The following is a 13,686-nucleotide window of genomic DNA, read 5'->3' as shown; positions in this document are numbered from 1 at the left end:
GACCCTTGTGAGGAATAAGCGGTCAAGAAAATGGATGGATGGATGGATGGATGGATGATAATGATCCTGTTGTTTGGAATCAGCTTGTTGAAAGAGGGAAACCTCCAAAACCGGCAGGACTTCGGCCCTCGAGGACCGAGTTTGCCCACCCCTGGTATAGTGGTTAGTGTGCTCGCTCTATAAGCAGCAAGTCCCCGGTTCGAGACAAGCTCAGGTTTTTTTCCCCCCTCTCTCTTATTCCCTCTCCTCCCCTGCTCCTCCATGATTTCTTGAGGCAAGGAGCCGTTTTGTTTCAAATGTTTATTGAAGAATTGATGGCTTGAATTCAGAGGGGTGCTCAAACGCAGAGCTGCAACAGCAGACTGCAGTCGGCTCGCCGGGGCTGTGGCAATCACACGGGGAGAGGCAGGGTTTTACTGAACCGGGCGTTTTATTTCCGTGCTACAAAAAATAACCAGCAAAACACTTAATATTTCATTTAAAAAAATTACATCGCCATGGTTTCAAAGGTCAGATTTAATCATTAGATGCCTATAGTTAACTGTTAGAAGGGCTTAAAATGCCGTGGTGTTATCCCTAAAAAAAAAAAAAAGATCGAAAAACAAACATCAGCTAGTTTCTACCTAACAACAGTGAGCTACAATTCAATTCAGCATCACTGAGGACTGGAAATGATAATAGAGTGTCAGGCTCTGTAACAGTACTGAAGAAGTCAAAGAAATGTTTTAAGCTATTTATTACTAGTTTACACCACAACGTAGGGCTGCTCGATTATAATGAAAATATTCATTACATTAATTTGGTAATAATTGAAGTCACAATTAGGACGATCATTTGTTTTTTGGCGCAAAACAAGAAAATGTTTGATCGTAAATAATATTAAGGACAAATTTCGTTCAAACACTGTAATTATGCAACTTCCTTTTGGACCAACACGATTTTTATTAGTTATTTTAAAATACAATTTAAAAAAAAATGTGTAAATATATACATTTAAACAAATCTAAATTAGTATTAGTAATTTTTTATTTTCGTTTACGATTATGCCAATTTTGTAATTATGGAGTATAATAATTGAAATTGTAATTGAATTTTGATTAATTGCACAACCCTGCCCCAATGAACAGTCTGAACCTATATCACATAATCATCTGTGCAAATAGGGTGCATAGAGCTTGATCGGGGAGAACTGGGAGGGATTTGTTGGAACAACCATTTTTGGGAGTGGGGTCTGTCTTGCTGTTAAAAAAAATATTGCATTTCAGTACTGTATGTTAATGCATCATTTGCATGTCCGATGATGCCCATTTTAGGTATTTCCATGTGATACAACCAAAAACAAATAATCAATCTGGGACTTTTATTTTGAAATATATTTAAAGATGGTCAAGAACACACGGGAGCAGATTTCAGGTGTGCTGTCTCCCTCACAACTATGTAAAAAAGCTACCTTTTAAGCAAGTTTTGTATAGTAGTCACATTTGGACATTTTGTGGTGTGCCCTGAAAAAATCAATATAACATTTTTCCATGCTAAAGGTTTGAATTCTAACCCTAAGTAAGACGTTTTGTTGAATATTTTTTCATCCAAAATTGATGTTTAAAAATCGATTCGGCTGCCTATTGAATCGATTCGAGAATTGCGAGCTGTAATATCGCGATGTATTGCGATCAATTTTTTTTAATACCCCTAATATAGACGGAATGCTAACCTCTAGAAAATATGTGGTGCAGCCATCAACTGGCGTGACAATTGTAGAATGCATTCAATGACAGATGTAGTCCTAAAATATACATGGCTTAAATTGCAATAATAAAATTCTAGATAATAGTAAATAATAATAAAAAACAAATATGATCCTATTACACTTCTTGAGCTTGTTAAAGGGCATACAATAGAAAATAAAACAAATAGTTTCTTAAATTTTAGGGGTGCTGGGATTCAATTTTGGTGTGCTTAAGGATGGGCACTGTAGACAACTGGTTGCCTCACCCATAATCAGTGAGGATAAGCTTCAGCTCACGCTAATGAAGACAAACGAATCAGCAAAACACGACCAAACATGCTTTTTTGATGGAGCAACTTTTTAGACTGTTATTAAAAACACAAAGCTCATTTGAGACAATTTCTGTGAGCAGCCGACACGAGAAAAATTGAGGATAACATTACGATTCTCTTCGGGCCCATTTTGGTGTGAACTTTAATCACTGGTAGACAAGAGTTCACCAAAGAAATATCTAAATATGTTTGGTTTATGACACAGAGGTGACCTGGCATGTCAACAATTCCTGTGGGTTTCATTGGCCGCAGCCTCATCGCCCTCACTGAAATTGAAATGGCACCGAAGCGCACGACGACGAAGATTTGGAGGAAACCAGATTGAAGCGTCAAGCCAAGATGTGATATTTGCTGTTTATGTTTGTATTGTCATGCTCATGCGCTCTGAGTCTGTATGTGTGCGTCAAAGCCATTTCGCGTGTTCACATGCATCACCGGCTTCAGTTTCGGTGCCCCTCCTACTCGCCAAGGCCCCACCCCTTCCTGTAGTATAAAACATTGTGTCGTCTCCCTCATGCACTCACAACCCGACCACTGAAGCAAACCTCCTTAGCGTCCTCGTCAGCAACATGGCTGCAGGTAAATATCTGAAAAAATATTATTTTGTCTTCTGGTTTCAGGCTTGTCAGCTATTTTGAAATGAGTTAGTATGCAATGTTTTTTGTTTTTTTTTTGTTTTGTTTTTTATCTTAAATCTAATTCTATTTGACAATATGCAGTATATATATATATATACATATATGAAGAGTTATGCTGGATCCTTGAATGTGACAATGAGTTAAAAATAGGATAATTCCAACAAGACCAAATATTTAATATCATCATTTGAAATAATCCATCAATTTCTGATCTGGCTATTAAACCTATCTATTGAATATTTAATTATTGTCCTATGTTGTACATCATATTCAGTTTCCCGGAGTTATTGTTAAAAATGCAGAATTGCGGTTAAAAAAAAAAAAAAAAAAAAGGCTTGAAAGGAGAGAAGGGGAGAAAAGCAAACAAGTGGAGATTGGAAGATTTGAACACATTGCAGCTCATCCTTAACCACCATTTCAATAATAAATATGTGACAAAGGAATAATATTAGCATGGAAAGAATGACTATCCAAATCAGCGATATTGTGCCGAAAAGGAAATACATGGCTTAATTAATGATTTTAAGAAATCTTTGTTATATGATTAAATTAAAATTTATGATTAAATTTATATTAGATGTATACAATGTTTGGAGTTACACAAAACCTAAAAATTATTTCCCGATTGATGAAGTACTTTACAAACTGATCCCTATGGGGGGTGACTTGATAAATGTAAACCAATGCAAACAACATAAGAACAAAATAGGAAATTAAAGATTTTTGGTTGTGTTACCTTGCGTTTCTGCTCACACTGCAGTTTACATTCAGTGTGTGTCTCATTGTTCTTGCACTACGTTCAGGTCTTTTTCATTTCACATCACTTTTAATTCTAATTATTGGCCTTATGCTCTCATCTTTAGGGAGTATTCATTTGTTTAGTGAGTAAACAGCTAGAAAAGTACTTGAGTATTCAAACCGTTAATCATTTTACCCTCACTTACTGACTGCAGGCATGAATGTAGTTATCTACGTGGTCGTTTTCCTGACTGCCCTGTCTAAGGTGTCCCTGAGTCTCCCCACACAATCCCTTGTAAGTAGCACACACACGCACACACAGAAGAGCAGCGGTATTATTATGACTTGGGGTATTTTGCTTTGCTTTATGTGGCACTCACATTATGTCTACAAGGGAAAAATCCATCCTCCAAATATGGTTGGTTGTCAAGAGTTGGCCCACGTACGACTATAATGACAATGAACACAACACACAATCACATATACACACACAAGCAGGTGTGTTGCTTACATAAATGTCTGTTCATATGTCAAGCATTAAGGTCCATGTCCAATAAATGCACCAACACTATTATGGATTCAGATTTCTTTGTCTGCTTTTTTCACCACAGTAGTCAATATAACTTGTGTGGCCCTCACACAGACAACACAGAACAAAGGCTTGGACACAGTTCGTTCAGTTGAAGACAACACACATGCACACAAATCAAATATTCCTACGACTAATTTGGAGATTCGCCTCTCTCATATTCAGACGACCCCCGACAGATCTGACGGCGAGGCCGTGGTGTCGGGCGGCCCGTCATCCAACCACACGCGCCAGGCCCGCTCTGCCGGAGAGCTCCCCTCGGCGCAGCTGGACACCTACAAGCAATCCCCGGAAGACGCGGCGGCTTTCGACACTTTGAGCCAGCTCCTGGTCAGACTCATCTCCAGAAAAGGTGCGTGACGATGCGCTTGGCGAGCGTTAACGAGTAACGGAGAGGATATACTTCCTCGAGCGTCCAATCATGCTGTGATGCAGTCCCGCCATCTGGCATTTGCCGCCTCACTCGAGCTTTCTCTGCCTTTCAACCTATTATCAGCCTTGAGCTTTCCTTCTGTCTTTTGCTTTTTCTTTTCATCCCTTCCTTATTTTCTTCCCATCATCCTCTGTAATTTCTCTTAGTTGTCATGATGCTTGGTTTGCTAGCCATGACTGACTAGCCTGGAAACCAGACTCATCGCTATACCAGCGAGTGAGGCTGGACGCAGTCACGTTTCGGAGGCGAGGCAAAACTAATCAAACAGACAGTGGAAAGAACCAATCAGCGTAGAGCCAAAGTCTTCTGAACACTTCCTGTGTATTTTGACTGAGTGTATTGGATGTAGTTGGCAAACAGATATTGCATTCTTTCCCTTTAAATGTGCATGTAGCTTCTCCCAATCTTGTCGGTGGCATTTTCGCCATAGCCTCCTGACTACCAGCTATTCAAATGTGTCCTCTGTAGTGGACCTTTTTAAACCTGAATATCTCCCACCCAGTGCATACGGTTGAATTAACTCTATAGAGGACATTTTGAGCATTCAAATGATACAAAATGTGTAGGGGTGTGGCTTTCCTACCTTTGTTTGTTCATAAAAGAAAATGTCTTCCCTCAGTTCAAGCACTTTTTAGGGAAGTGTATAACACTTTTTATTGAACAAATTTAGGCTTTAAGGTGTTAACACATGTTTTCTACAAGACTCTTAAGAACACATTAAAGTATTGTTTGAATTATTTTAACTGTATTTGAGCCTAGCATTTAAGTTTTTTTTTTTTAAATGTCCTCTATAATGGACACATCATAGCTTAAAAATAAATTAAAAAATTTTTTTCAAAAATGTCTTTTGCAGTATTCCAGTTACTTCACAAAGATGGGGGAATATCAAAATAAACATGATTGGACAATATTTTTTTTCCTGGTAGTCAGGAGGATATAGACAGAAAATAAAGAAAACGCCACAGAATGTATTCAATTTAGGCAGCCTTCGCGAGTGGCACCGTAAAATGGCCGCCGTTGCTCACAAAGATAAATAAAATAAATATAAACTCATTTCATTGCACAGTTTGCTCTGAACTGAGCCGGATAGTGGTCAATGGCAACTTTTCCAGACTTTCAAAAAAATGGGTGTGGCTTGCCAGGGTAATGACTGACAGAGGCCCATGAAAATAGCACAGTGTTAGTGTTAAAGCTGCCCAATGCAGAAATTTGAATTTTCAATCGCTACTGCCATTTGTGGCCAAAAAATGAAACTGAACATTCCCTCTTCACATCTGCAGACAGAGGACGGGAAATTCAAATCTGAATCCAATCTGAAAACTATTGGCCAGAGGCTTGCTGGAGTACCTGTTGTGAACAACTAGGCTGTAAATCTTAATTAGAAAATGTCATAAATGGTCAAATACAAAGGCTACTGTAAAGATCATTTTGGGCAAATTCCTCCATAGGGCAGCTTTAAGTAGTTGCCACCCTTGCTCTAAAGCTTAATAATTGCCTATAAATGCAACATAGCACTACCTTCTTTTTAGGCAGAGCTGTGGCCTGACTTAATGAGGCTTTGTTCTTTAATCAACAAGATGGCGCAAAAAGGAGCCAAAGCATTACTTTAATATTGGACAGGGCTTCTGCATAAAAACAGTCAATAGGTGAGTAAGGAAGTACAGATTTGGCCTTGTTTTCCCCCTCCCTCTTTCCTCATGTTTTCTTTTCTTTTTTTTTTTCATTTAAGAAATTTGGGCTGCTAAATGTGCATGTTCTCCCCGTGCCTGCGTGGGTCTTCTCCGGGTACTCCGGTCTCCTCCCACATTCCAAAGACATGCATGGCAGGTTAATTGGGTACTCCGAATTGTCCCTAAGTGTGCTTGTGAGTGTGGATGGTTGTTCGTCTCTGTGTGCCCTGCGATTGGCTGGCAACCAGTCCAGGGTGTCCCCTACCTACTGCCCAGAGCCAGCTGAGATAGGCGCCAGCACCCCCCCGCGACCCTTGTGAGGAATAAGCGGTCAAGAAAATGGATGGATGGATGGATGGATGGATGGGCTGCTAAATGGTGAACCAGCAGGCTTCTCATTCTCCGTCTGTTGGTCATTGTTATTTTTAATGTTTGATGGGCTGTGACTGTGAAGACAAATTCCTTTGTGTCTTTTTACATACTTCAATAAGTCTGATTTCAGAATGATATTATAGGTGAATATTTGTGAGCAGGCACTCAAGAATATGATGAACAAAGTGTTTTCAATTTGCGGCAGATAAATGGTGGAACCCAAAGTGATGCTTTGATAGACAATCGAACGATCACACCCACATTTACACCTGTGGATACTTTAGAGCAGTGATTCACAAACACTGTGCCGTGGCACATCACTGTCACTTAAAGGGATACTTTTTCAGCAGTAAATAATATTAATATTAAATAGTAATATATATATATATATATATATATATATATATATATATATATATGCCATCCATTTTCTTGACCGCTTATTCCTCACAAGGGTCGCGGGGGCTGCTGGCGCCTATCTCAGCTGGCTCTGGGCAGTAGGCGGGGGACACCCTGGACTGGTTGCCAGCCAATCGCAGTATATATATATATATATATATATATATATATATATATGTATATATGTATATATATGTATATATATATATATATATGTATGTATATATATATATATATATATATATATATATATATATATATATATATATATATATATATATATATATATATATATATATATTAGGGGTGTGAATTGCCTAGTACCTGACGATTCGATTCGTATCACGATTCACAGGTCACGATTCGATTCGATACCGATTAATCCCGATACGAATTTATAAGTCGATTGTTGCGATTTTTTTTCATTCAAATTTAGAAAATACTAATCAGTAAGCTTGTAGAGTGTAACATTTATATGAAAATGTATTATTTGTATTATTTATCTGAAATTTCAGTCTTATAGAGGTTGTAATTTGTTTCATGTTTGAACAGCATTGAAATAAAATATTAAGGCTTAATGTTCCGTTCATATAACATTCTTCCATGCTTAAGGTGTGAATCCTAAAAAAAAAAAAAAAAAAAAAAAAATCGATTTACCGATTATTGAATCGATTCGAGAATCGCGCAATGTAGTATCGCGATATATCGCCGAATCGATTTTTTTTAACACCCCTAATATATATATATATATATATATAACATGATTATTTTTTTTTATGTACAATTAATACATTTATTTATTTATTTATTTATTTATTTATATATTTTCACCCACTCACACAAACACTCACATAAACTTACATGGTCTCCCAGGCGGGGAAGCAAACCCACACCAACCGGCACCGAAGGCAAGTGACGGTTCAAAAAAAAAAACAAAATTTTCCACTTACTGTCGACTAAAGATGACGTCACCTGTGCTGAGGAAGTAGCTAACGACCAATTATGGCTCACTTGTTTTCTGGGTTTGGTCAGCAAACTGAGCCATGATTGGTCGTTACCTGTTTCCTCAGCACAGTTGATGTCATTGTCTGTCAATAGCAAGTGGAAAAAATTGTTTTTAAATGTAATGATTGTACATGAAAAATAATGAAGTTATCAAATGAAGTTATCAAATATATATATATTTTTTTTTACTGCTAAAAATGGCTCAGTGAGTCAAGTATCCCTTTAACTGGTCCAATTCACTAGAAGTGATGTTCATCTATCTATGCGGGTGACATATAGTGCTGGGCAAAACAAACTAAATGGTCTTCCCTCAGTGGCAAAAGGTAAGATAACCTGGGTATCTACTGGTTCAATTCATACAACTAATCATATTGAGATAAATTTGAAAGTGTATCCTTTTTTTTTTTTTTACATGTTTGATATTATGCCATAAGATTTTACAAAAACAAAACTAAATTATGTGCCTCAGCTCAATAAAGGTTAGAAGAAGTAGACACGAGTCACTAGGATGAAACCCATATGATGTTGACACCCGTTTGTGTTGGGTTCTTCTAGGCATGCCCTACCAAAGCAGATCACCCATCGCAAGCAGAGCCAGCGGTCTAGCAGCCGAGCACAGGATAAAGGACCGAGATTACGAGGGCTGGATGGACTTTGGAAGGCGCAGCGCAGAGGCGTTATACTATTCCTAAAGGCACAGCTTGCTGGTTTTCTTTCAATGCAGAGTGCAACATTCAACATTGCCAAAAAATAAAAAGCACCCCCCCCCCCCCCCCTCCATATTTGTCCTACTCACAGTGCTCAAGTAGCCAAATGTGATACAGTCGTACAGTTAAAACCAATGATTCACACTCTTGCATGATATGTGACTTTTTATTTGGTAATTGGATGTAAATGACTCAAGATAGTGGCAAAAGAAATTGGGTTACAATTAGGCCTACTAATGAAAATGATTGGCCATTTTTGGTTTTATTTTTTTGAAACACATTCATATCCCTGATTTATTTATTTTTTATTATTATTATCGTTTATATATATATATATATATATATCCAATTTTGAACATTGTAAGCATCAGAATTCATTTAAAACAATGGGCAGGCTATGTCCGTTTTAAAGGAAGAGAATTAATCATTTTGGGAAAATATAAATAATAATATATAGCAGTGGTGTCAAAGTCCGGTCCTTGGCGGCCTGAGACAGTCCTGCATGTTTTCGAGGTTTCCCACATTCAACACAGCTGATTCATATTTAAGCTCATCAACAAGCTCTGCAGGAGCCTGATAATGATCCTGATCATTGAATCAAGTGTGTTGGAGTAGAGAAACCTCGAAAACATGCAGGACTCAGGCCCTCGAGGACCGGATCTTGACACGTGTTCTATATTATTCTTTTGCCACTAAACCATTTCCTAAATAAAAATTCATTGAAAATGTTGCCAGGGTATTAATAATTTTGTCTTAACTGTATATTAATTGGCGGAAAAGGCTTTTAATGACTAAATACTGCTGCAAATCTTACAGCTAAGATTATAAGCACTTTCTAAACTACATAAATAAAACGTGAAAACCCCACAGCTTATTTGTATTTTTTTTCCAATAGGCAAATATGATGTATATTAATATATTCCCATTAAAACAATTTGTGTCATGGTGGTCATCATTGTCTCTCAGTCCCAAGTTGCTCTTATACTGTTCCCATTCTCAATGTCACATGTGACTATTTTCAGCTGTAGCTTATTCTCATTTGACTTATCTTTTTCACATCTTGCAACAGTGTAGCGGGTGTTTTATTAAATACACTGCACATAAACAGAAGTTTATCACATTTTTCAAATCAAAATAACCCTCAAAAATCAAATTACCACGATCCAACGTCTAAAATGCTTTTCAATGAGCGGAGAGCGTGTTTCACCGAGGAAAGATGCTGCATTCAAAGAAAGTGAGAAATCTGTTTTCCCACTCGAATTGTGTCAGTCAATACAAGACATATGCTCACGTGACACAACGTGATTTGTTGTTTACATTTGCCTCAAACGCTTTGAGGGCGGAACTTGGACACTCCGAGTGGGATAAAAAATCCAGTGGATAGTTCTGACTTCAAACACTCCTCGACCGCCATTTTGACTTGTGAGATAATTTCGGAATTGCCAGCATTTTAGCCCTCACCTTATATTATCACATATTCCAAAGAATGAAATGTAGTTGAATAGTTGACTTGCTCTTTTCCATTTCTCTTTATATCTCATTAGTCAACGGGTGGAATTTTGAAAATCATAAGGCCGACATACAGGTTAAACTGACATTTAAAAAAAAACAAAAAACGTGAAACGCCTTTAGCCTAATTGCTTCCATTTTTCATTAACTTATAAATCAGGATGACATTAACTCATTAAGGAGTTGGGTTTCGAAGCCTGAGGGGGCCAGGTTCGAGAGTCTGTTTATTGGCTACTATTGTGGCACCCTTTAGCAAGGCACTGTCCTCATAAGTGGCGCATCACTGTTTGCTCGCCTCTTTCCTCCGAATCCCTCCTCACATTGCCTGCACGTATTTGAATCAAAACCATTAATCTACCAAAATCTTTCAAAGCCATTTAGATCAAGGTCTTGTTTTTAAGTGTGATCACGCATAAATAATGAACAGAATAAGTGTAGAGAACACGGTGCAATTATATTCAGAACACTTTTTAGTTTTAAAGTGCGCAAAACAAAAAATATATGTGTAGCTATTTGGCACACCCATGTGGATATCGATGAAACTGCAGAAACATCACATGGATCAGACAACACATCCATCCATCCATGGAGCCTATGTCAGATGGCTCTGGGCAGTAGGCGGGGAACACCCTGGACTGGTTGCCAGCCACTCGCAGGGCACACAGAGGCGAACAACCATCCATACTCACGCACACCTATGGACAATTCGGAGCTCCCAATTAACCTGCCATGCATGTCTTTGGAATGTGGGAGGTCGGACGGAGTACCCGGAGAAGACCCACGCGGGCACGGGGAGAACTTGCAAACTCCACCCAGGAAGGCCGGAGCCTGGACTAACCAGTCATCCACCGTGCCACCCCACAACACATCTAGTCTGCTTTAATTACAATAAACAGAACACTTTTTGAGGTGTCAGTTCACTTATCTTATAGAGTAAATGCATGCAATTGCATGTCCTACATCTAAAAATGTTGCTTTTGAAATACTGAAACAAATCAAGCTTATTTTTTATACATGTCTTTATTTTTCCATTTACATAGTCTTCCCATCTTGGGCTGTTGATACACGACAAGTGACGTAAACCTTTATTCCCCCCTTCCCCCACATTCATACATTGAGCCATTTGCAATAAGATATCATGTAACACGCAGTCGCACAGACAGAAAGTCAACCTGACACAATGCTGAATGTACAAATTCATACAATATAGTAAACATGAACAGCCATATCAGCATAACTTGTAAATTACAAAACAATAGAGTCATTATAGTTACATTAACACAGAAAGTGGCTGAAGATTTCACATCTTCATTTAGCATCTCAGTACAATAAACAGATGTTTTGCCTTAACTTAATATCCACAACTGTATTACTGATTAGTATTACGCTATACTTTGGAGGGCTAACCTCAGCTAACTAAGTGGCTGGTTAGTTAGTTAGTTTCAGGATAGGAATGTAAAAATGCAGCTCCTTTATCAAGTTTTTTTTTTTCTTTTATAAGGTAAAAACTGCAGATCTTAAAGTGCTACAGAAATAGGAAAATGGAGGAAATGGCTGAACTATCCATTCATCCATTTTCCTAACCACTTATCCTCACGAGGGTACTCCAATATAATTATGTACCAAACCAACCCTGAATTGATCAAATATTCACAAGTCTGAGATACAACCGGCTACACTTGTAAGCACAAACAGTGACACGGACAACAAGAAAACATAAAACACATTCATCGTGAGATAGACAACCAAATGAAAATGTTCTCAAAAGATATTTTGGCACAAATGAATCAGGCTTGTTCCAACATTAAAGTGTACTTCCTCTATGAATTGTGACATTTTATTGCACTTCTAATATCTATTGGCTGCTATGTTACAGTTGGTGATGGCATGCACCAGAGTAACACTTTAATAAAAGATTTAAAAAAAATATATATAGCTCAGCGAGATGCTTTGATTATGATCAAGGATATTGCTTGTGTCTGGGAAGGGCAAAGACACGGCTCAAACAGGTGGTCCCAATCAGCAAGTTTGACACATTTAATTGAAAAGTGGTTAGCTGATGTTACTTCACAACAATAAGAAGTGGTACACTTGTATTAGTGAAATATGGTTTTGTATTGATTAAAACAAACATCCACACATACTTTACCAACACCCAGTGTCATGTAAAAAGTCTACGTTTCAATTTGGAAATAGGAGTCATCTAGACAATATTTAAAGAAACTAATTTTTTTATTTTTATAAACATAATTCTCTACATATGCAGTAAAAAAAAATGCATGTGTGTGACAGGCATACAGCACATCACTGCCATGCTTCTGCTACAAACTACAATCTTTGGTTGCTAAAATATAACAAGAAATGAAGACTTTCTCTGTACCAGAAGTGAAGTGTGAAAACACGGTCAATAAAGCTACGCGTGTTTAAGTGCAGGTGTTTGTCAATGCGAACGTGGTGTCACCTGTATGAGGTCATTAAAACATAATTTTTCTTTAATGGCTTGAAGATAGCAATTTTGCACCATATATACATACAGCCATGACTAATTGCATGACCGATTAAAAAACAATGGACTCAGTCATGTTGACGACTATTTGCCAGCAATTTAAATGGCATGCGGATGTTTGTATCAGTGAAAATGTCCCATGGCCTCTGCAGCCTTCACTCTTACCACAGGGTCGGGATCTTGGAGCAGCATCACAAGGCCTGATGATTCACATACATACAGATACATATGCACATTCAAGATTAATATTTAGGTACAGTAAAAACAACCACAGATTGTATTCTATTTCAAATATGCAAAAGCTGCTTCACCTTGAGTGATGGTGCCCATGTTGAGGTGAGAGTAATGCTCCTCTGGAAGGTTCCCCAGCAGAAACCCTGATGAACACACATATTAGGCAGTTCCCTCAAAAACGTTAAAACAAGAGAATGTCGACGAGTGATCATCCATACCAATGAACATTGCAGCTCCTGCTCGGACTTCGGACCAGTTGCTCTTGAAGAACTGCAGTACGGAGATGTGGTAGAAGTTCAGCATGCCTGGAAAGTCTTGGATCTACAAAAATACCAATACAGATATGTTTTTTTGCAGGGCCGATACTGATTACTAGTAACCAAGGAGGCCAATAACGATACTTGGAGTCAGTATTCATTTTTAGTAAAAAGGCGGGGGAAAGATATTAAGTCTTTTTAAAAAAAAAAAAAAAAAAAAAAAAAAAATACAAATGCCAATCTTGACTTTGTTGTAATGGCTTAAAGCATGTTTATTGAACAATTTCTCACTTTTCGAAATGTAGGAGGGGTTTTTTTCCTTCGACAAATTCCTTTTAAATTTCTATCAAAATGTTCAGCGAGCTTGAGGTTATCAGTATGTCATCAAAAGTTAAATGGATACAATACCTTAGCTCTCTACAGTAAAAATTGTTTTCCAAATTTAAAAAATACCTGAAATCTTAAAGGGATCCTTTACTTATTTCGCCATTTTTGGCAGTCAAACATTAATATTTTGCCTATAATAAGTTTGATATTTTCATTATTTTTCATGTACAATTAGTACCTTTAA

The 13,686-nt window shown here is 37.7% G+C and overlaps 2 protein-coding genes across 4 annotated transcripts in view; one reads left to right on the top strand and one right to left on the bottom strand.

Moving 5' to 3' along the window:
* Positions 1-2,573: 2,573 nt before the first annotated feature.
* LOC144022301 (cholecystokinin-like) lies at positions 2,574-9,562 on the top strand. The gene is made up of 4 exons (XM_077527003.1): positions 2,574-2,637; positions 3,650-3,729; positions 4,189-4,375; positions 8,458-9,562. The coding sequence occupies exons 1-4, from the start codon at positions 2,628-2,630 to the stop codon at positions 8,592-8,594; spliced, it is 414 nt and encodes a 137-aa protein (XP_077383129.1). The 5' UTR covers positions 2,574-2,627; the 3' UTR covers positions 8,595-9,562.
* Positions 9,563-12,331: 2,769 nt separating this feature from the next.
* Positions 12,332-13,686, bottom strand: part of mroh1 (maestro heat-like repeat family member 1) — a 28,955-nt gene continuing 27,600 nt past the window's right edge. For all 3 annotated transcript variants that reach the window (XM_077526716.1, XM_077526718.1, XM_077526717.1), the window contains 3 exons: positions 13,077-13,179; positions 12,936-13,001; positions 12,332-12,824 (listed from right to left, as the gene is read on the bottom strand). In XM_077526716.1, coding sequence (XP_077382842.1) covers positions 12,748-12,824; positions 12,936-13,001; positions 13,077-13,179 — 246 coding nt within the window. In that variant the 3' untranslated portion in view covers positions 12,332-12,747. The remainder of the gene's footprint in view (positions 12,825-12,935; positions 13,002-13,076; positions 13,180-13,686) is intronic.

The sequence above is a fragment of the Festucalex cinctus genome, chromosome 7, assembly GCF_051991245.1.
Source record: "Festucalex cinctus isolate MCC-2025b chromosome 7, RoL_Fcin_1.0, whole genome shotgun sequence".
Taxonomy (NCBI): domain Eukaryota; kingdom Metazoa; phylum Chordata; class Actinopteri; order Syngnathiformes; family Syngnathidae; genus Festucalex; species Festucalex cinctus.
Note: the sequence above shows the minus strand (reverse complement) of the source record. Positions and strands in the feature narration are given on the sequence as shown.